Source organism: Erpetoichthys calabaricus, chromosome 10, assembly GCF_900747795.2.
Source record: "Erpetoichthys calabaricus chromosome 10, fErpCal1.3, whole genome shotgun sequence".
Taxonomy (NCBI): Eukaryota; Metazoa; Chordata; class Cladistia; order Polypteriformes; family Polypteridae; genus Erpetoichthys; species Erpetoichthys calabaricus.
Window position 1 is genome coordinate 84056109 of NC_041403.2, and position 22963 is coordinate 84079071.

The following is a 22963-nucleotide window of genomic DNA, read 5'->3' on the forward strand; positions in this document are numbered from 1 at the left end:
TGTCTTGGCTATATTTTTAAATAAATTTCATTGTACCTTGGTAACAAAGTATCAGTTTCTTTTCTATCAAAAACATGAGAATTTCTGGGTGATTTCAAACTTTTGAAGGCTATGTTCTACAGTTTTTATTTTAAAGTCTGTTTTTGAATTTCAGTTTCTAATTTTGTTTAGATAGTGAATTAAGTTGTAATTAATGGTTATACAACACTGTGGGTTAATGAAAGAATGAAAAAAATGCACTGTCTACATCCTGTTGATATCATTCATTCATATATAATAGGGTTCAAAAGGAGATCCAGGATTATCACCAGGTCAGGCACCGCCTGGAGAGAAGGTATGCGGACATGAAGGCATCTTTCTGCTTATTTTGCTTTGATGCATATCCATCTTTCTTTTTTTATCAGCGCTGACATTCTTGTAAACATTTGTGGTGTTTGCACCTGTGATATCTCTGCTTATCCCTGCATGTTTTGATTAATTTAGAATTTGTAATATTGGTTATTTCTTTCTGTGGGTTCTGCATGCTTTGCATAAGGGTGTGTTTCTTTTTTCCATATTTGTTTATTTTTGTCTTCTGCATTATTTAATTCATGTAAGATTCTTTTATTTTCTCCTTGTATTTTTTAGTGTTAATTCGTTTTATTGGTATCCTACAGCTTGACAAAAAAATGGAGTTTACAGGGAATACTTCAAACTGTGCATTTGTTCTTAGAATATTATGCCTTGGCAATGTATGCTATGGTGATAAAATTTTGCATGTTTTATATATAATATTTATGTTTTCATTGTTTTCACTAGGTTTTCAGCATTAATCATGCAGTTAATTTCAGTTATACTTCAAGTATACTCTAAATATAGGTATTAAACCATAGCCATATAAGAAAAACATATAAAAATCAAGTAATGGCCACCCTGGTTTTCAACCTGGATAAGAACTGTAAGATTAAGTATATCAGCCTTAGAAATAGACTAGGGAAAAATTGCGGAGCACTTTTAATGAAGTACTTCTTGTTTGTCAAAGCTCTGTGTAGAGAGAGCAAAATATAAAGGGTATTATTACTTATTAAAAATTATTATTACATATAAATAAGTGAATTTTAGATGTTTTATTGACGTCTAAGATAACAGACAAGACATCATTAAAATAACTTCATTGTGCTTTCCCAAATTGTACTGAATAATTTACGAGATATACTGGATGTTAAAATCTAAAATTCAGTGAGGATTCCAGTTTTTTATTGTGGGAAAAGCAACCCAAAAAAACAAATTAATTTAGTATGTGAACTTCAGATTTTATAATATTCCAAAAGCTTGAACCCACCATCTGTCTAGTGTTGGAGAATGGTGAAGGATATGGATAATTCAGTTGTTATTGTAATTAAGCCACTGGCTGAATGCCCATGGTCTGTTGATAAGGTCTGTCTATAAACAGTATATTCTTTAGTAAATACATGCTTTAGCATTGAACAAAAGAGGTGACTTATAGACATTTAGTAGTGATCAGCTTTGACCTTACATTCTGAGAAGATGATTACATTCAAAGCCTGCCAGATAAATCAGTAACCCTGAGCATGTTTGAAAATTAATTGCTTAAATAATTAAGAAGTGTGAGTAGAAACACCTCCATTTATTACAGCTTTTATGTTTTTCTGGCCATGGAAGCCATAATTATATGCCATAATTGAAGTATACGCAGCAGATTTATCAAAGACCTTGAGTGTGCTGGATTATTAACCAAGTCAACAATCTGTGCAGAAACACCTGCATTTAAATTACATCATTTTCCTATTTAACCAAGTGTTGCCACTATTTTCACCACTACCTGGACTTCACAATATCCTCTTAACTTTGTAAATAAGTTGAGCACAGGCTAACATGTTTTTCTTTCCTAATTTACTAATTTAGAAAGGAAATTCATTAGTCAGTGACTCTGTACATTTCATTTCAGATATTGTAGCTGTCTTGTGAACATATTTTGAGAAACGTTAATGTATTTACTGTATTTAATGGGTAAAAGTCATGAAACTATATCAAATCAAGGTTTCTTGAAAAAGAGTTGAAAAGATATATCAAATCATTTGTTTCTGTTTTAATCAGTTAAATATGATTTCAACATTTCTGCTTCTCCTGTTTTTCTTAACACCTGTTCTGTTTTTGACACTTACTAAATACTGACTGAGAATGCCTTACCAATTAACTTGCAAGTTTTGCATACTTTCAAAAACTGTGTATCAGGGGTCTTGAATACTATGTCTCTTTTAGAACACCCTGTTCTCTCTAGTTAAACTCCATTGTCCTACCTATTTTCAACAAAATATCATCTATTCTCCAACAAAACTACACCTCCATCCAGCAACGTCTATTCTCTCACTTACATCCAATAATACTTCATTCTCCTTGTTACATCAGACAAACCGCCATTCTTCCTGTAACCTCATGTAAAAGCCATCCACCCTCCAGGAAAATTCCATTCTACTCTCTTACTATGACTTCTGCCAGGCTCTTTCGCTATTCCATCCAGCCTCCAACAAAAAAACATAAAAAATGTATGCTTTAGGCTTCAATCATTTATGCAGTTGGGGTGCAGGTAACCATCCAAACATTTTACCATTTTTCTCCTTTCCAATACTTCATGACAGCATTAAAATATAAGTTCTTTTGATACTAAATTTTAATGTATACTATTTTTTTTTTTTAGGGCGACCCAGGTTCTACAGGTCAGACAGGCTCTCTTGGCCCATCTGGTCAATTGGTAAGATGATTTTTATTGTATTTTTCATTGATATTGGAAGTTTCCAAGTCATAGGGATCGTCGTGAAAAACATCTGACTGTAAAAAGACCTACATGCAGAAAGTTGCTCACTTGTTTTTTGTCATATTAGTTAAACTGCATCATGTCAAGAAATATAAATCCACTTCATCTGAAGTTTAAATGAGAGCTTTGGGTTTTGCTGTTGCCAAAAAAAAGTAGCATTTATAACTTCCAGTTATTAGTGCATAATAGAAATGCAAGAGTATGTACAAATCATACTAAATAATAAACATCATACTAAATGATCATATGCATCATACTAAATAATAAGCTTTACTGAAAAGATTCATTTGTGCACACAAAGACATGCATGTATACATTTTTCAAATCCACTTACTTTGATACTAAATGTTAAGGCCATTCTTAAATTTTTCTATGAATAACTCTTTTCTTGCCTAGACGGTTTCTGGTTCTATTAGGTCATATCTCTCTTGGGGCATGACATTGATATGAATATTTATTACAGTTTTATAGTTACATGTGATCTCTAACATATAATAATTAGCATGTCCATGCCATTAACAATGTTTAAAATTACTACACAATTTCAGAAATTGTCCACATTTTCTGAATCGTCCCTGCAAAAGTAGTTGTTCCTGCCTGTTTTCCTTTTTAGAGTTAATTACATTTTTTTATTTGATTTGTATATTTTTGCATGCAGTAGATGCCTACTACAAGCAGTGAGAGGATGTTTATTTGTAATTAATAGGAACAAAGGTTTAGCTTGTTTTCAGCCATAGAATTTGTAAGGCAGACTGGTAAATAGCTGTACAAGGTCATATGGTACCATAGGTTGTTATAATGCTGTGAGTGGAATGATGTGGGATTTTTGTAGTTATAGCAGATATAACATAAGAGTGAGATTTAGTGACATTTCCCTAAATTTGTAATAAAGTTAAATCATCTATGTTTAACATACAATGAAGGTATAAACAAAGGAAGAAAACAAACAACAAAACAACTGCTGCTATACTGGGCAACCCCATGGAAGTAATCTGCTAGGTTGGATGACTTGTACCCTAGCCCTCCTCTTAAGTACCACAGAGAATATCTCTCTCTCTCTCTCTCTCTCTGCCCCTCCGTGTCAATCCTGACCTCTCTTTGTCCATCCAGTTAAGTCTTTCCCCCTTTCTGCCACAATAGTTAATTAAAAATCTGCCATAAAGTGGTTTTAAACCCCTTTGCATTGCCACTTCAGATCAAGATATGTAATAACTTTACAGATTAAGGCAGCACTTTCTGGCTACAGGGCACCAAGCTAGAGCTCACCTTAGCAGCCACAGTTGATACTGTAACTCTGAGTTCTCAGATGTTATGAAGAGTATTTTTATTTCATTTTTCCTGTATCTTTTTGGGGTTATAGATAAATATGTCATTTCTGTGAGTTTATTACACATTGTTTTTTGTTTTTCAATTTAGTTTTAAGTTTATTACATTATTTATTTTTTTCTGCACTGTATTGTTTTTTTCATGGGCAGTGCCATTTTATTGAATCATTGCAGTAATGTGGTGACACATTGTTAGAGGGTATGGTTTCCGAGGCTGTGACCTGTGACTCACTACTGTAAGAGTATTAACAGAATTTTTGTTACTGTTGTAAATTCATAACAGATTAATCTGTATTATCCATAACAACCTTTGAAATTGACTAAGCCTATGTGGTCATATTGAAATATAAGCCATAATAAAAAAAAAGATTGATTCAAATAGGAACACATTTTCTCTGTAGACTGTGCCACAAATAAGTAATGGATACATAACTTTATTCAGAAATATAATTTTCTTCTATTGGGATCACAACAAAGTGAATGATGATATCATCTGACTGCCAAGTAGAGCCTACTCCCATCTGGAGAAACAAGGCAGAAGAGTGAGGTTTATGTTCTTTCACTTCACTAGTGTATTCAACACCAAACAGCACGAGTTGCAAGTTATGACCATTTAATCAGGTTGATTCTCTCCCACTGTGTCCTGGACAGTGGCTTATCTAACAGGTTGACTACTGTTTATACAGCTAAAGAATTGTGAATCAGGCATGGTGATGAGTAGCATGTACTCAGTATATCTCAGACATCATTTACAGTGTTGACTCATGTTATCTACATAATTTTTATGACACAGCTATGGTTTGCTGTATCAGTGATGGAAGGAAAATAAAGACAAAGTCATAATGAAGGACTTTTTATTGAGTGGGGCAAACTAACCATCTGCAGCTCAACATTAGTACGTCAATGATGGTATTGGATCTTAGAATGGTCAGTTCCTCTATGCATTCAGTTACTATTGATGGCAAAAATGTGTAGATGGTGAGGATATGCAAGTACTTCCAGGTGCATCTGAATGACAGACAGACTCAAGAATGCAGAACACTCTTACATCTTTTTTACCAGTCTGTTGTCGCCAGTGCCATCTTCTACATGATAATGTGCTGGAGAAACAGCATTAGCATAGGTGACACCAGTAGATTTAACAAACCGGTTCTTGGAGCCAAAGTGGACTCACTAGAGGACATGTTGGAACGGAGGTGGAACGCAGGAGGGTGCTTGCTTTTTTTTGGACAAAGACTCTTACCATCTATATGCATTGTTGGTTAAACAGAGGAGCTCCCTCAGTAACAGACTGAGACAGCTGTGTTGTTCCATGGATCACAAAGTGATGTTTTTTCTACCCTCAGTAATGAGGTTGTAAAGTGAACCATCCCACAGCCAGTGCAGTTCCACAAGGCATACACAAGACTTCTCCTGTTGCAATGCATCAGTCTCTTTCTGTTTTGTTTGAATGTTTCTTGAAGGATTTAATTTGCTCATGCCATATTGGTAGTGCTCCAGAGAGTTGAGCATCCCCCTCCCCCACCACATTCTCTAGATCAGTGTTCTCAAGTTATTCAGATCAGTGACCACTTTGCCAGAGTCAGAGATCCAATAAACTATCTACAACCAACAGTCACTTCTTAGAGTAGATGAATCATTATGATTAACCCACTTATTTTACTGTGCCTAAAAGACAAATCATTAAACACAAGTCAGGAACCATTTTTGGATAGGGTGCTGGCACACATCATCACTTAACCTTGTGGTGGTAAACAGTATAGAGTTCCATGTATTAGTATAATAAAATGTAATTAATACTAATAGGTGGGATACCTTTATGGTGAGAGTTCATTAGATATAGCAAGTGATCATAAACAGAAAAAGTAGAAAAGGGACACAAGTTTCTATTTAGATTTCTCACAGTGTAATGAAAATACTTGCTTTCTTCTTTTCCTTACTATTATCAATAAAAAATATCAATTAGTAGTTTGTTTTACTGTATTCTGTCCCCTTGTGGAAATATATGAAATTGCATTGACTTTTAAGAAAATGGTAATTGATTTTCTTAACTGTGACATGTTTACATCAATGCAAGGTTGCAAGAGGCTAGTGCCTGTCTCAGCAGTATAGCGGGTAAAGCATTAATGAACTCTAGATAGGACAGCCTTCAGTTATAGCATGAACTCATGTAATAATACATACTCATCCAGGAACCATTTAGAGATGCAATCAACCTTAACTGTGAGACGCCACAGAGACCTGGAGAAAACTTGGGGTGACATGTACAAACTCCATACAGGGGCCGGGATCTGAACACAGAATTCAGGCATTTTGAGGCAGATGCATAACTTCACCAGTATAAGAATAAAAATTAAAACTCATGGATATATTTGGTTTCGAACAATTTCCAACTAATTCCAAAACAATTTATTTTCTTTCTAAGAATATCCAGAATTAGCATCTTCTCTAAATGTTAAATAATTTTAACAGAATATCTACTTTACACTTTATGTTTTGGTACTTTAAATTCTGCTTTTTGTAATTTTACACCATATGATACAGGTTTTTAAAAGTCTGATCTGACAACTGAATACTTCGGTCATTTTTATTTCAAGGCTCCCAATGGTGTAATTCACATGGGCAGTTTTGTCAAGAGGAAAAAGTGAAATTTGCAGAATGTACTGTAGAAGGAAAGGGATCTATTATGTTAGGAAAAGAAAAACATTTGTATCTTTGAATGTGCAATGTGAGTCTGCAGTTATCTTGGCTCTTATCACGTAGTCTCACCAATGCTTTTTTTCCTTATATGTTTAAGGAGAGTCTGAATGTGTCTATCTAAGCTTACCTTCTGCGACAGGTGAAGAGTGGAATCTGTTGTCACTGACAGCATAACATCCTGGTTGGGCTCCTGCTCTGTTCACTACCGCAAAGATCAGCCAAGGATCGAGAACACAGTCAACACAGAATATTACAGGCACACAGAAAAATTCTGTTTAGGACTTCTATAATAAGCACTGCCTTCATATTATGCAATTAACATTTCATTATTTTTTTTATAGTTGAATATTTTTGCTGTTACTTCAACAAAATTTTTTATACTAGACAAAGAGCCCGTTTCAACAACGTAAGATGAAACGGGCACGAGTTTGTGTCAGCAGTGTATGAAGAACAAACGATAAGTAACGAAGAAGTTGTTTTGTAATGATTGTAGTCCGCTTTACTCATTACTGTACAGGCTTGTACTGTTAGTTGATGAATTTTCCAGGCCTATAGTATAATATTGAATGATGAATGTTCCAGTACAATATGGAATAGTAGTAAGTATAAGCACCACAAACCTGATATAGGTGTATTGAATGAATGCGTAATTGAATCAGAATGTGTAATTAGGCCTCAAGCTGTAGTCGAAATCGCCTTTCAGGCTTCTAGAGCTTTAATCGAAGTCGCCTTTCTCTTTGAATTTTTGCGGCCGTAAATCCGCCACCTACCATGATGTTGGGGTTGGATGTCGGTCACGTAAGGTTTTTCGGGCAACTGCGCAGAAGGCGACTGCACATTCGGCTTCGGACGTGCGCAGAAGGCGACTGCGCATTCGGCTTCGGACGGACGTGAGTGAGGAGGCAGGCGAATTATGTATTAAGATGTGCCTTCTTGATATGTATTTCTTTGTATGAATGCCAACATTTTGTCTTGTAGTTATCATAGGTGCTGCCATTTTATGTAACCCATGACTTTGTTGAGACATTATTTAAGTTGGTAACATGCATGAAACAGTGTCTGAACTTTGTTGAAAAATGAAGTATCGTAGTTTTTTAATTGAGTTTTGCATGGATGCTGTAACTCAAGCCCAAACATACCTGTATCCACTGCAGTTCAACCCAAATAAACACATGCCCACCATACTGCATGCCCAAACCCACTTCTATCTGCTGCAGCTTGTACTCAAACCCACCTGTATCCACAACAGTTTGTACTCGTACTAAAATTCACCTCACACCCGTACAAATTTCCATTTCCTTACACTGTACAGTTGCTTGTCTTTACTAACAAACAAAACAAAACTATAAATGGATGTGCATACATTTCTCTTATTTGCATCAACTCCAGAGTTATTTGTTCGGATCCCAGCCCAAGCACTTCCTGTTGGGAGATAGTGATGCAAGTTCTCATAGGTTCATTTTGATTTCCTTCTTCATGCTAGACACACAGGCATTAAAGTTTATTGGTGACTCTGAACTGGTCTGTGGTGAGTGTTTATGCCCTGTACACTGGTACCCCATCTAGTGTTTGATCAGAGGCTGGCTTTGTCTACCATCTTGTAGTTTGCACTATAGGACAGTGTTACACTAAGAGCAACTAAAGTCAGTTATAGCATTGTCTTGTGTAGCATGAACAAAACAGTTCCACACTTCTCTAGCTGTTTTTCCTCATTTTTTTCCAATAGACAGGCAATGCTTCTCCAATTTATCTACTCTGGACACTAGAGTTTTTCATTGTTCAAAATAATGTACTGATAATCCCCAATCACATTGTCCTGAAAAGAATGTCTTTTTTAGCATTGTGAGAATTTGATTGCCATACATTTAAAACAGACATGGTAGAATAAAGTACTGTGTAGCACATTTTCATTTAAAATGCATAAAATCACACATTGTACTTCTGTGGTTTGTTAGTTTACCCCACTTTGTTACCTTGGCCGTAAGGAAATTCTTCATCCCGCACTCATGGGTTACCCGCAATATATTTTTAAAACCTGTTATGACCTTAGGTGTATGGCAATAGATTTCCCCTTGCCTGCAGTGCTGAACCTACACACACAACCATGAAAAACCCTAGTTTTTGAACACCATTGTTTGTTCTTTACAATGTACAATTCTCAGGATTTTACTTTGGCTGGTGAGCAACTTTGAATTTAACAAATTCTCTTAAAGCACGTGACTTTTATCAACATTTTGTGGCTACATCTGACTTCCATTCTGTCCCTAAAATCACTATCATTCAGTTATTAAATTTGGTCAAAGCTGAAAGTGATCATGATATTTAATAAGATTAGCAGTATTATTAAAGATTTCAGCTGTTGTGCACCGTTACTTTTCATCCACCTTCATTATGGCAAATTGTGTAGGACCATGAGCACTTGTGCCAATAGATTTAGAAACAGTTTTTTATTTAACATTTAAAATATAACATTAATATAAAATTAACTGAATTAATATTTGTATTGATATTTCATTTTAATGTGTTTCTATGAAAGTAATTACAACAATAGTTTGCCATATGAAGTTTCACCATTCAAATGCCATATACTACACTAAATATCAATGGTACTATTGGTACCATATATCTATGAATAGCATTTTGAATCTTAATGTATGGTAATTGAATATACAGTGACTGTAATTCTGACTAGATAAATGGCAGTTCATTTTTGGGCACAATCTTTTATAAAATAATTGAATCTGTATGTCTTTGTGATGAAGAAGGAAAAACAGAGGTAAAAAAAGATATAGGAATATAATGTTAATTCTTTATAGGCAGAGCCCAAGCCAGGATTCAAGCCAGGGACTCTGGACTCTCAGTTAGCATTGCTAAACAATTGCACTGCTCTGCTGCCCAATCATTTTAAGGCAATGAAAAAAATACAAAACACTCGCCTATATGTAAAATGACAAGTTGCTCCCTCATTATCATTTTTGCACAGTTTCCTGATTAGTTGAGTTAGAAGATGAAGCATATAAACATGTTTTTGGTACTACTGGTGCTCTAATAGCATCCTTGTACCCAAATAACTGCTAATATGACCAGAGAAATACAAAAATGGACTTTCATTTAGCCAAATATAAATAAAGGTAATGCAATGAATAGGCAGATAAGCAAATTAAACAACTAAAGAAACAACAAAACCTGCAGCCTTTTTGACGGCCCCTTTCTGTCCGCTGATTCAATATCTATTGTAGTGGAACAGCATTTGCATTTTCCACCGCAAGTATATCACTAAAATGATGCCTTTAATTCCCGTCTGTCTTGCTCTCTGAAGCCTAACTTGTCTTCCTCTCATTAGTTCCGTCTTCTCCACTCCAACCTCCCTGGTCCACACTCAGTAAGCCAGTGAGCATAGTTGAGGCATTAAACGTTGTGACTGAATATTCAGTGGCTTATCATTTTTCCATTGAATTGAAGACATTGCAGCACAGGCAGAAATTCTATCCCAGGAAAAAAAAGAATGGCATTAAAGTAAAATGTCAATTAGGGCAGCATCAATAGTTTACTTGATATAAATTCTAAGTATAATTTTCTATTTAAATATCATAAATTGTAAATTAGAAACACTGATGTTCTATAACTGAAAATTATAAAATAAACCTTGTTCTGAGTATGTTAAAAATGCTTTTTGCAATCATTAGTGGAATTTTATGAATAGGTAAGATTATGATGCCTTTTAAAAGTCTGTTAGTTATTTATGTCTGTAGCTCATTTTGCTATCTTTCAGAATAGTGTTATTAATCTTTTCACTACCAATGACTGGTTTGTTGGTTGGATAATGATGTCATTAAAGCAATGACAACAACACAGAAGTCAAATCCATTAAGTACATGAACAACAACAAAATCATATTATAAATCATTTTGGAGATTTTTAAGTTAACTGCAAGAGCCCAACTTTGATAAACAAAATTACATGATAGAATGTAGTGAATATTAGGTGAATAAAAATAGGATAAAGATAAAAATAACACATTAAGTGAGATGTAATAAGGAGCAGGACAGACAGTATAAGACACTCTGGTTTTGATTATTTTTGAAGTGTGTATTGACCGGAAGAGATCTATCCTGTTAAGACTTGCATTGTTAATAAAGTAAGATACAAAGTTGAGATATTCACTAAGACTAATTTTGTCCTGAGCACGTGTGTATTGGTGAGCTGGACTCTCAGTCATTACATTCTGTTTTATGGATATATTGTATTTTGCTTATGCTTAGTATAAGGCATCTGTGTATCATGCAAGGATGTTGCTAGTACATTAAAACATGGCTTGTCACATTTTAAGTTCAGACCATGAAAACACCTGAATTAGCCTTTGTGTTTAAATGATTAAACTTACTTACAGTAGTTATATTTATATATAGTTAATATTTAAGAGCTAAGGAAAAATAAACAATCAAAAGAGTATAAAAAAGCAGCCAAAGCAACAGTTAGCACCGGAGAAATGTCCTCTTTATTTACTGTGTGGTTAATCATACAAATATCTCTTTCATATGCTGTGTTTAATCAATGTATAAGATATTACCTCTGAGTGGTTTGCTTTTAATGGTATAACACCTTGAACTAGACCATTCCACTTGTTCTGTTTTCTGGTGGTGTGTGGTTTCTTGGTGATATCTGAGGATAGTGCAAAGGCATAAGTAAGTTTTGTATTTACATTTTTCAACAGTCATCTTAAAATTGATCAGGCCATTCATCTGTCCTCAATAAAAATATATATTTTGTAATAATATTACAGTATATATTTTGTAACTGATTAGTTTTTTGTGTTGATGATGTCAGTGTTTATTGGTCTTAAGTTATAAGTTATTTGCAAATAATAATATTCACTAAAATTGAGTAAATACTCCTTTAGTTTTTTTATGCAAGTTCCTCATAATTGTGTTATTTTATATTATTTGAGAAATAATATTAATCTACCGTTTATGTCTACTTTGTTTAAGCTGTTCAACTTAAGCAGGGTTATGACAGAGGGAGATTGCTTGGGCAGAGTCCAACGTTTTGTAAAGGAGTAATTGCAAACAGCTTGTTGCCAAAGGGAACCAGTGTGTTACATAAATTCAAGAAAATTCATGATTGTTTCTTGCTGGGATTCATTACAAAACATACTGTCACCTAATAAAAATGGTAACATATCCAAAGCAATGATATGTTGCACAACTTAATATTTATAGGTAGTAGAATTTCTAGTAGCTTTTGAAAGATAATGTATAACAAATAAGTATACCTCTTGCTATTCACTGCATTTACTAATTATTTTTACCTGCAGGGTCCCAAAGGGTATCCAGGTCTGCAAGGCCCTCCTGGTGAACAAGTAAGTGAAGTAAAAACGTGATAGCAACAATAGAAGAAGAAAATGTATTAAGAAACATGTGTGTCACATTACTAATGCAGAATCTGTTATGCATTTCATAAAGAAAATCTGTCTATTGCATCATGTGTTTCATCTGTTATACAATGGAATTTTAGGTATAAGTAAATGATGAGCCCATTTAATTATTTTCTTCTTTATGAGCCTTTCTCTGACGTATTTCTACTTTTGTCCCATTCACCCTTTTTATGGGAATAATATACAATATATGTTAGTTGGCAAGCACAAAAAATTTCTCTGCAAACCTTCAACATTCTGTTAGCTGTGAAATGACATTTTATAACAAATGCATTTTTGTTTTGTTTTTTTCTGCATATTCTATTGTGTAATAAAATATGATGCACTAATAGTTACCAAACAGATGAGTTCAGTTTTATTCATATTTTAAAATGTAATACTTAACTTAGAAGAGTGATAACATACATTCTTTATTCTGAGAACTGTTGAACAAAATATTTTGTGCACCTTCTGTAGTATTTCATTGTAATACAAGATGTTTTGAATGTAGGTTTTCAGTTACTTCCAGACATTTATGGTGGGCAAGACTGAATAGTAACTCTACTTTGTTGTGTTAGTATTAACCTGACCGCTCCTGTTATTTGCTTTCAGGGCATTCCAGGTCTGGTGGGAAGTCCAGGTGCCGCTGGTTACCCTGGCAGGCAGGTGCAGTAACAATAATATTTATGTATATCAATAAATATTTTTATCTTGTCTGCTTTGTCCTCTTCAATTTGAATATGTTTTAAACAGGATTATATTTTACCTAGACACAATTTGCTAATACATAATATACTGTACTATAGTGGGTGGTATGGTGGCAGTGTGGTTAACACCACTGCCTGACACGCCAAGGTTATAGGGTTCGGTAATGGCCCACTCACTGATTATGCAGTCTGCATATTCTTTCATCACATACATGTTTTTGGTTTATTTTGCTTTTTCTCAAGGTATTCTGCTTTTTCTCCAGCATCCTAAAGATGTGTGAATGTGGGTATAGTATGTTTATGGAGTCGAATGAACTTGTTTCCCATTCAGGAATACTTCCTGCCTTGCTAAGATATGATCCACAGTCCTTAACTGTATTTAATGGATTTGATGATATATGGTTGGATGGATATACCATATACTGTGTTATACACCAATAAAGCTTATACCAGTATGCTAGAGTTATTTCAACAAAAGCATATTTAATTCTTCAAGATCAGAAACTAGTTTTTATTTGTAAACTGTTAAAGCCTTGGAAGGTTCCTTGAATATCATAGAGATATCATTAAGTAATAGTTCAACATATTGTAGCTCTGCCCTTCCAACCATTTACTGAACCCACTTTTTCAATTCAAGGGTTGCAGAAATTCAGAAATTGCACTTGCAAGGTTCAGCTGCAAACCAGGAACTTATTCTTGTTGGAATGACACTTGATCACAGGCGCACTTACTCACACTGAAGCTTCCTGAAGTAAACAGCTTTCAAAGGAAGCCTGAGTACATGAGTAAAACTCATGCAGACATGAAAAGAATGTGCAGACAACCAGACACTGAAAGGGCCTTGATTTCATCTCCATCTTACAAGACTGTAAGGCAATAGTGCAAACTACTAGTATCATTATACTACACAGACTTTTTTTGATTTGAAGATTCACAAATATTACTTTATTTACCACTACCTCTCTTATGTTTTGAACTTTAAAAGTGTCTTTTAGAAATGTGCTATTAGTTATACTGTATATTTTCTAGATAAAACCTTACTGATTATATTTGTAAATGATAACATTTTAAATATTGTTTTACAGTAATCATAAAAGAATTCATGAAAAAATACTTTATTGTCAACTTTCTTTCTTTTCAAATGTTTTAAAGCATCATAAATGTAACTGTTATTGTGTACTTAAAATAGCATTTTATACATGTGTTTTAGGGTTTAGCTGGACCACAAGGGAGCCCTGGCCCCAAAGGCGTGAGAGTAAGTAAATGTACTTAAATCTATCTATCTATCTATATAAGTTAGGAACTTAGATATGCATATCTTTGAAAGATTATATAATAGAAACCTGGGGCAATATAAACCATTTTTTTCTTGTCAAAACTATAAAAATGCTGGGGTTAATATTCTAATACTCTGAGGAAAAACAGGCAGTTTTCCTTCAGATTGAATGAACATTCATCTGTCTGATGTTGCACCCAATGCTTATAATGCATATAGGCAGGAACATTTCAAGCTTAGAGCACAAATTGACTTAATACCTAATAAAACTTGACAACAGTAAAAGCTTTATTTTTCTCCTATCTTAGATGAAATGTTGGAAGAAATAAATAGTGGATTTTATTTTCTTGGACTTATGAAAAGAAGCATGCATTTTAGTACTTTGTTCAGTTTTAAGCTGATTCTTTCCTACCTTGAAAGCATATAAATAACCCAATTTTAGTCCAGACAACCATAATGTTGCCCTCAGGTGATGATAATAGTGTTGGAAAGAATGCAAAGTACATTGCACACAAATGTTCAAGTTACATGAAACTTATTCTTAGTAAAAGTGATAAATGGTTAATCATTTCTGTGACCATAAATGTGCCTGACCAGAAGCCATAGTGGCAGTGTAAAGGACTCATGAAATTTATCACACAAATGTGAAAGTGCAACGAAAAAAACTTTTAAAATGTGTAGATTATTACAATTAGTAAATCCATTCCTGTGGCTGGTAGCACATAGAAATGGCTGGTCAAGAGAATTCTCATGGTGCAGATTACACTTACAAATGATAAATAAGCTGCCTCGCAGTTAGGAGACCTGGGTTCGCTTCCCGGGTCCGCCCTGCGTGGAGTTTGCATGTTCTCCCCGTGTCTGCGTGGGTTTCCTCCGGGCGCTCCGGTTTCCTCCCACAGTCCAAAGACATGCAGGTTAGGTGGATTGGTGATTCTAAATTGGCCCTAGTGTGTGCTTGGTGTGTGGGTGTGTTTGTGTGTTTCCTGCGGTGGGTTGGCACCCTGCCTGGGATTGGTTCCCTGCCTTGTGCCCTGTGTTGGCTGGGATTGGCTCCAGCAGACCCCCGTGACCCTGTGTTCGGATTCAGCGGGTTGGAAAATGGATGGATGGATGATAAATAAGCAAAAATACTATGTTTCATTCCTCACATTACATTTTCTATTCATCTACATTATTGTCACTGAAAATTGTGATAAAAATAAATGGGAAAAAAAACAACTTTTTTTTATTTATTAAGGCTTCCTTTCATAGAATATTTAACTATGATTGTCTTTTTGGTAAATAAGAAAATTAAAAGGAATCTACAAAGGAAAAAAAATCAGTATAAAGTGTACAAGATAGACAACTCCAGCACTAACTGTATTGTGTTTGAGAACTTAAAGTAGTTGTTAATATTGGAAAAGCTAAACGGTAATCAGAAGGAAATACTGCAGAAAAGGTGAAGATGACCCAAGCAGATTCTTTCTGTATTTTACTAGTAAAACAATAGTCAAAAGAGGAGGTGAAGTGTATTAACACTAAGGGTGAATTAAAATATTCAGACAATGAAATATTATGAAGAAGTGGATAAAGTAGCAAAAGAAGCGAGAACTGATAAGAAGTTCCAAGGCTCTAATCAAGCCAATTGCATCTGTCCTACAGCGCTTAAGGAGAAATGTGAGTGCTTATATAAACCCTTATCGCATATTTTTCAAACGTCACTTTGCAGTGGGGAGATTCCTATGGACTGGAAGATAACAAATAGTATCCTTTCATATGAAAAGGTGATTGGGCAGAACCAAATAACTAGAGGCTGCAAAACTTAACATCCATCATGGGTAAATTAATGGAAAGAATTATTAAGGAAAAGACTGAGTATGACATGGCAAGAACAGGTGTTTTAGAGAGCAGTCAGTATGGGTTCAGACGAGGGAGGTCTTGTTTTACAAATGTGCTGAAATTCTGAGGAAGAAAAAAAAATCTGATCATGGTGGTGTATATATTAGTTTACTTGATTTCCAGTAAGGTTTTGATAATGTCCGATGTGAGAGGCCTGTATCAAACTGAAATAAGTGGAAATTCAGGCCATACTGTGTAGATGGATGCAAAATTTTCTCAAGCACAGGAAGCAAAGTGGTTTGGTCTGATGAATCATATCAAAATTAGGTGATGTTAAAAATGGCATCCTTCTGGGGTCAGTATTGGGCTGCTGCTCTTTTTAGTATACGAAAATGAACTGGATAGAAGTATAAATAACAAACTGGTCAAGTTTGCGGATGATACCAAACTAGGTGGAATGGCATTTATCCTAGAGTACTTAAGAATGTTAATGAGTCATACTGTATATATTCATGAATTGTATATGTTAGTCATATATACATGTCATACAGTATATATCCGGATAGAATCAGTCAAAGGTATTACATGTAGAAAGTAAAATGTTAGATTTTAATACACAATGGAATGTCCAAAACCATTATGAGAAGGACCTAGGAGCCATAGTAGACTCATCACTATCTACATCTAGACAGTACACAGATGCCATTAAGAAGGCTAACAGAATGTTAAGTTATATAACACAATGTGTACAGCACAAGTCAAAGTAGGTTATGCATAAGATATCTGATGCAGTGGTGAGGCTTCACCTGAAGTACTGTGTTTAGTTTTGGTCTCCACAAAAAAGAAATAGCAGCACTAGAAAAAGTCCAGAGAAGAGCAACTAGGCTGAGTCCAAGACAGTAAGGTATGAGTTGTAAGGTGTTAAATGTGATTTTAAATCTAGGACTTTTTTAAAAGAGGTACTCAAACTTGTGCCCAAAATGTTTAGGGTGTAGGGTATTTACAGAACATGTGACCTCACGATGCAGGTACTTCATAAGTTGTGGGCTTATTATAGACAGTTTTAGAGGAGGTATACAATATGTGATTGATGAAAAAAAAAATTAATGAACCCATGGCATGGTTGGCGCATATTGAACTAGAATATTTAATAAATGCATGAATTCCATTTCTTTTCTGAGATTTAATTGAAGATCATTTCTCCATCATTCTGTAATATAAACAAATGGTAAATCTCTTGAATTCTTTTAAATATACTTTGGAGATGCTGCCAGAACCTTCATCCACACTAGTCAGTATTATCCCAGGAAAAGATATCTGAAAAAGCTATGGGGAATTGTTTAGATTATTTATAACACATTTCTTATTTATATACAAAGTAAGTTTGTATCTGAAATGTAAAAATTGGAGTTTCATTGCTCAAAGGATGCAATTGTCTCTACATTATCAATTTAGAGATCCTTAAAAGTCACAGTAATAATAATTTCCTCCAGAAAGTGAATAATCGATAGGTTAAGGAAGGCTGGAATAGGTAATTATCATTTATATATACAGTAATCCCTCGCTATATCGCGCTTCTCCTTTCGCGGCTTCACTCCATCGCAGATTTTATATGTAAGCATATTTAAATATATATCGCGGATTTTTCGCTGCTTCGCGGGTTTCTGCGGACAATGGGTCTTTTAATTTCTGGTACATGCTTCCTCAGTTGGTTTGCCCAGTTGATTTCATACAAGGGACGCTATTGGCAGATGGCCGAGAAGCTACCCAGCTTACTTTTCTCTTTCTCTTGCGCTGACTTTCTCTGATCCTGACGTAGGGGGATTGAGCAGGGGGGCTGTTCGCACACCTAGACGATACGGACGCTCGTCTAAAAATGCTGAAAGATTATCTTCACGTTGCTATCTTTTGTGCAGCTGCTTCCTGAAACACATGCTGCACGGTGCTTCGCATACTTAAAAGCTCAAAGGGCATGTATTGATTTGTGCTTGAAAAACAAACTCTGTCTCTCTCTATCTCTCTCTCTCTCTCTTTGTCTGCTCCTGACGGAGGGGGTGTGAGCTGCCGCCTTCAACAGCTTTGTGCCGCGGTGCTTCGCATACTTAAGCCAAACAGCCCTATTGATTTGTTTGCTTTTTTCTCTATCTCTGTGACAGTCACTGCTCCTGACACGCACTCCTTTGAAGAGGAAGATATGTTTGCATTCTTTTAATTGTGAGACGGAACTGTCATCTCTGTCTTGTCATGGAGCACAGTTTAAACTTTTGAAAAAGAGACAAATGTTTGTTTGCAGTGTTTGAATAACGTTCCTGTCTCTCTACAACCTCCTGTGTTTCTGCGCAAGTATGTGACCCAAGCATGACAATATAAAAATAACCATATAAACATATGGTTTCTACTTCGCGGATTTTCTTATTTCGCGGGTGGCTCTGGAACGCAATCCCCGCGATGGAGGAGGGATTACTGTACTGTGCAAAAGTTTTACGCAGGTGTGAAAAAATGCTGTAAACAAAGAATGCTTTCAGAAATATAAATAATGATTGTTTATTGTTATCAAATTACAAAATGCAAAGTGAGCGAACAAGAGAAAAATCTAAATCAAATCAATATTTGGTGTTACTACCTTTTGCTTTCAAACCAGCATCAATTCTTATAGGTACACTTGCACAAAGTCAGGGATTTTGTAGGATTATAGTCAGGTGTATGATCAACCAATTATACCAAACAGGTGCTAATGATCATCAATGTCACACGTAAGTTGAAACACAGTCATTAACTGAAACAGAAACAGCTGTGTAGGAGGCTTAAAACTGGGTGAGGAACAGCCAAACTCTGCTACCAAGGTGAGGTTGTGGAAGACAGTTTCATGTCATGGCAAGATTGAGCACAGCAACAAGACACAAAATAGTTATACTGCATCAGCAAGGTCTCTCCCAGACAAAGATTTCAAAGCAGACTGGGGTTTCAAGATGTGCTGTTCAAGCTCTTTTGAAGAAGCACAAAGAAATGGGCAACGTTGAGGATCGCAGTGGTCGGCCAAGGAAACTTAGTGCAGCAGGTGAAAGACACATCAAGCTTATTACCCTTCGAAATCGGAAGATGTCCAGCAGTGCCATCAGCTCAGAACTGGCAGAAACCAGTGGGACCCAGGTACACCCATCTACTGTCCAGAGAAGTCTGGCCAGAAGTGGTCTTCATGGAAGAGTTGCAGCCAAAAAGCCATACCTCCGACATGGAAACAAGGCCAAGCGACTCAAGTATGCACGAAAACATAGGAACTGGGGTGCAGAAAAATGTCAGCAGGTGCTCTGGACTGAGGAGTCAAAATTTTAATATTTGTCTGTAGCAGAAGGCAGTTTGTTCGTCGAAGGGCTGGAGAGCGGTACAATAATGAGTGTCTGCAGGCAACAGTGAAGCATGGTGGAGGTTCCTTGAACGTTTGGGGCTGCATTTCTGCAAATGGAGTTGGAGATTTGGTCAGGATTAATGGTGTTCTCAATGCTGAGAAATACAGGCAAGTACTTATCCATCATGCAATACCATCAGGGAGGCGTATGATTGGCCCCAAATTTATTCTGCAGCAGGACAACGACCCCAAACATTCAGCCAAAGTCATTAAGAACTATCTTCAGCGTAAAGAAGAACAAGAAGTCCTGGAAGTGATGGTATGGCCCCCACAGAGCCCTGATCTCAACATCATCGAGTGTGTCTGGGATTACATGAAGAGACAGAAGGATGTGAGGGAGCCTACATCCACAGAAGATCTGTGATAGTTCTCCAAGATGTTTGGAACAACCTACCAGCCAAGTTCCTTCAAAAACTGTGTGCAAGTGTACCTAGAAGAACTGATGCTGTTTTGAAGGCAAAGGGTGGTCACACCAAATATTGGTTTGATTTAGATTTCTCTTTTGTTCATTCACTGCATTTTGTTGATTGATGAAAATAAATGATTAACACTTCCATTTTTGAAAGCATTCTTTGTTTACAGCATTTTTTCACACCTGCCTAAAACTTTTGCACAGTACTGTGTGTGTGTGTGTATATATATATATATATATATATATATATATATATATATATATATATATATATATATATATATATATATATATATTATAGGCAATAAACAAGAGTTTTTCTTCCATAAAATTTGTCTTATAGTGGTTCCATATTGTTAATAAATTCTGAATCACAGGATGGCTACAGATAAATTGAAGATAATTAATATTAACTAGAGCACAGAGCAAAACATGCTTAGATTTCAAATATAGTTTCTTTCCCATTGCAAACCAGGTGTAGATATGTGGAGTTCTCCCACTTTCCAGTATTTTATTGTAGGAATATTCACAGCCTAGTAATACAACTGAAAGATAGGTAGTGCCATATCATTTTCTGCTCTAGAACTCAGTAAAATCACCTTGTTCATTTGAGTACATTTAAAATTACAGATGAATAATGTTACAATTGAATGTTAACTTCTTAAAGTGAACTTGGTTCGTGTATAGGAGTGTTTTGAAAAAGATACAGGAGCTTTGGAAAGATATTCATTTATCAATATTAATTTTCACACCTAAAATAAGAGGAAGGACTATTTGTTAACATCATGTCTGATGTTTTCTGTGAACTAGATATTTTATATATAAAATGTTAATACAATTTGAAAAACCATTCTATCAATACATTTTCCTGGAAATATACTGTTGAGGTTTTGCTTAAAAGCTGTAAATTTCAAATCTTAATTTTTTTTTTTTAGGGTTTTATAGGACCCCCTGGCGTGGCAGGCCTACCTGGACCAGAAGGAGAACGAGTATGTTGTTTTAATAAAGCAAAGTAACTTAAAATAAATGTTTTCATTAAAAGTTTGATCAGCTATTCATGCAGAACAATGTATAGTATAGTATAGTATAGTATAGTATAGTATAGTATAGTATAGTATAGTATAGAATCATGAATGATAGCCATGAGTCTGGCACCAGGAATTGAGATTGCTTATGCTATAATTACTGTTATATGTATGCAGCATTGTTTAGAAAGACATTGTTAAGAATGTGTGTGTTGTCAGTATGAACTGTTTTGTACTATTTATAGACATATTGTTGTTATTTTAACTATTATTTACCTTTCTTATTATTTTTATGTCTTCATCACATCACCATTTTGTTTGCTAATTTTCTGTGACCATTTTGTGTGTTGGTTGTAGTGACGATCCTCATTGCTAGTCAAGTGGTTTTTGAAATGTCATCACACTTCTTGAAAATATAAGGGATTACTAATTAGCTTGTCCAGTTTTTTAATTAAAGAATCTAAAAACATTGAAGACTAATTTAAAAAGAGAAACAATAAAAAGAGGGTTTAGGATTTTCTGTTTTGTTTTTGAGTTTGAGTGTTGAATCTGTTTTGGTTGTGTTGATGGGTTTAGTAGAATTTAGTATAAACTGACCCCCTGCCTGGTAAATAACTACCCCTACTTTTCTCCTTTTGGGCAATTATTTATTGTTCTCAAGAAAATCAAATCACACAGTAGTTAAGCTAGGCCATTTGCAGCTGAATTACATGTTCTTAAGTTGTATCATGGAGGCTATCGTTTCTTAGCTGTTGCTTTATACCACTGTTTATTGAATGATTTCATAGTCAGATCATTTTAATTAACCTAGATGACAGTTTTTCCATTTGAACTAAAAAATATTTGTTGTTAATGGAAACGCAATTGTGTACTAATTCAATAATTTATACAATGATAGTAACAGGTGCAAAGTTAACACTAACAGCCATGTGAAATTATCACTGATTAACATATACAGTGTGTGTGTGTGTGTGTATAATATATATATATATACTAGCAAAATACCCGCGCTTTGCAGTGGAGAAGTAGTGTGTTAAAGAGGTTATGTAAACATATATATACAAATATATACATATCTACATATACACGTATCTACATATACATATATATACATATACATATATATATATATATATATATATATATATATATATATATATATATATATATATATATATATACATCCACATATATATACATATATATATACACATATCAACATATATATACACATACATACACACACACATATACATATATACATACATACATACACATATATATATGTATACACATACAGACACAAATATATACATATTTACATATCTACATATATACATATCTACATATATATACACATATATATATACATATCTACATATATATATATATATATATATATATATATATATATATATATATATATATATATATATACATACATTCACATATATATATATATATACATTTATATACATATCTACATATATATATATATTGTAGCGGTTAAGGCTTTTGTCCACCTCTCGAACCCTCAGGTACCACTCTGAACACGAGGTAAAAGTACAACAATATTTTATTTGTCTACTGTACCGTGCACAAAGCACTCTCCACTCATATAAACAATACACTATTCTCTCAATAACTCTCCTCCTCGCCCAGACATGTCGCCACCCTACCTCCCAGCTCAGCTCAGTGTTCTGGGCTTCCCACAGTCCTTTTATACACCCTGACCCGGAAATGGTTCCTGGCCAAACCCACAAGTCCGTTTTCCTTCCGGGTCAGGGCAAACAGTCCTCTTCTTCATCCCGGGAGCACGTCGCTTCCTCCAGTCATGTGACTGTGACGCACTCCCGGGTTATAGGGCACGCAAGAGCCCACTAGCCCCTCTACAGCGACTCCTGGCGGCCCCAAAGGTATCCAGCAGGGCTGTGTCACAACACTACAAAGTCCATGAGGCCCTGCTGGAACTCGGGGCACGAATATGCTGTCCGGAGGGCTCCTCCTAGCGGCCTGGGGGTGAGGGCCGGACTGGGAAGCCGGCAATCCTCCACAATATATATATA

General features: G+C 35.1%; 1 protein-coding gene across 1 annotated transcript in view; it reads left to right on the forward strand.

Moving 5' to 3' along the window:
* Positions 1-22963, forward strand: part of LOC114659194 (collagen alpha-1(XXIV) chain) — a 338513-nt gene that overhangs the window by 93149 nt on the left and 222401 nt on the right. The window contains exons 6-11 of the mRNA XM_028811519.2: positions 281-334; positions 2699-2752; positions 12155-12199; positions 12866-12919; positions 14171-14215; positions 20808-20861. Coding sequence (XP_028667352.1) covers positions 281-334; positions 2699-2752; positions 12155-12199; positions 12866-12919; positions 14171-14215; positions 20808-20861 — 306 coding nt within the window. The remainder of the gene's footprint in view (positions 1-280; positions 335-2698; positions 2753-12154; positions 12200-12865; positions 12920-14170; positions 14216-20807; positions 20862-22963) is intronic.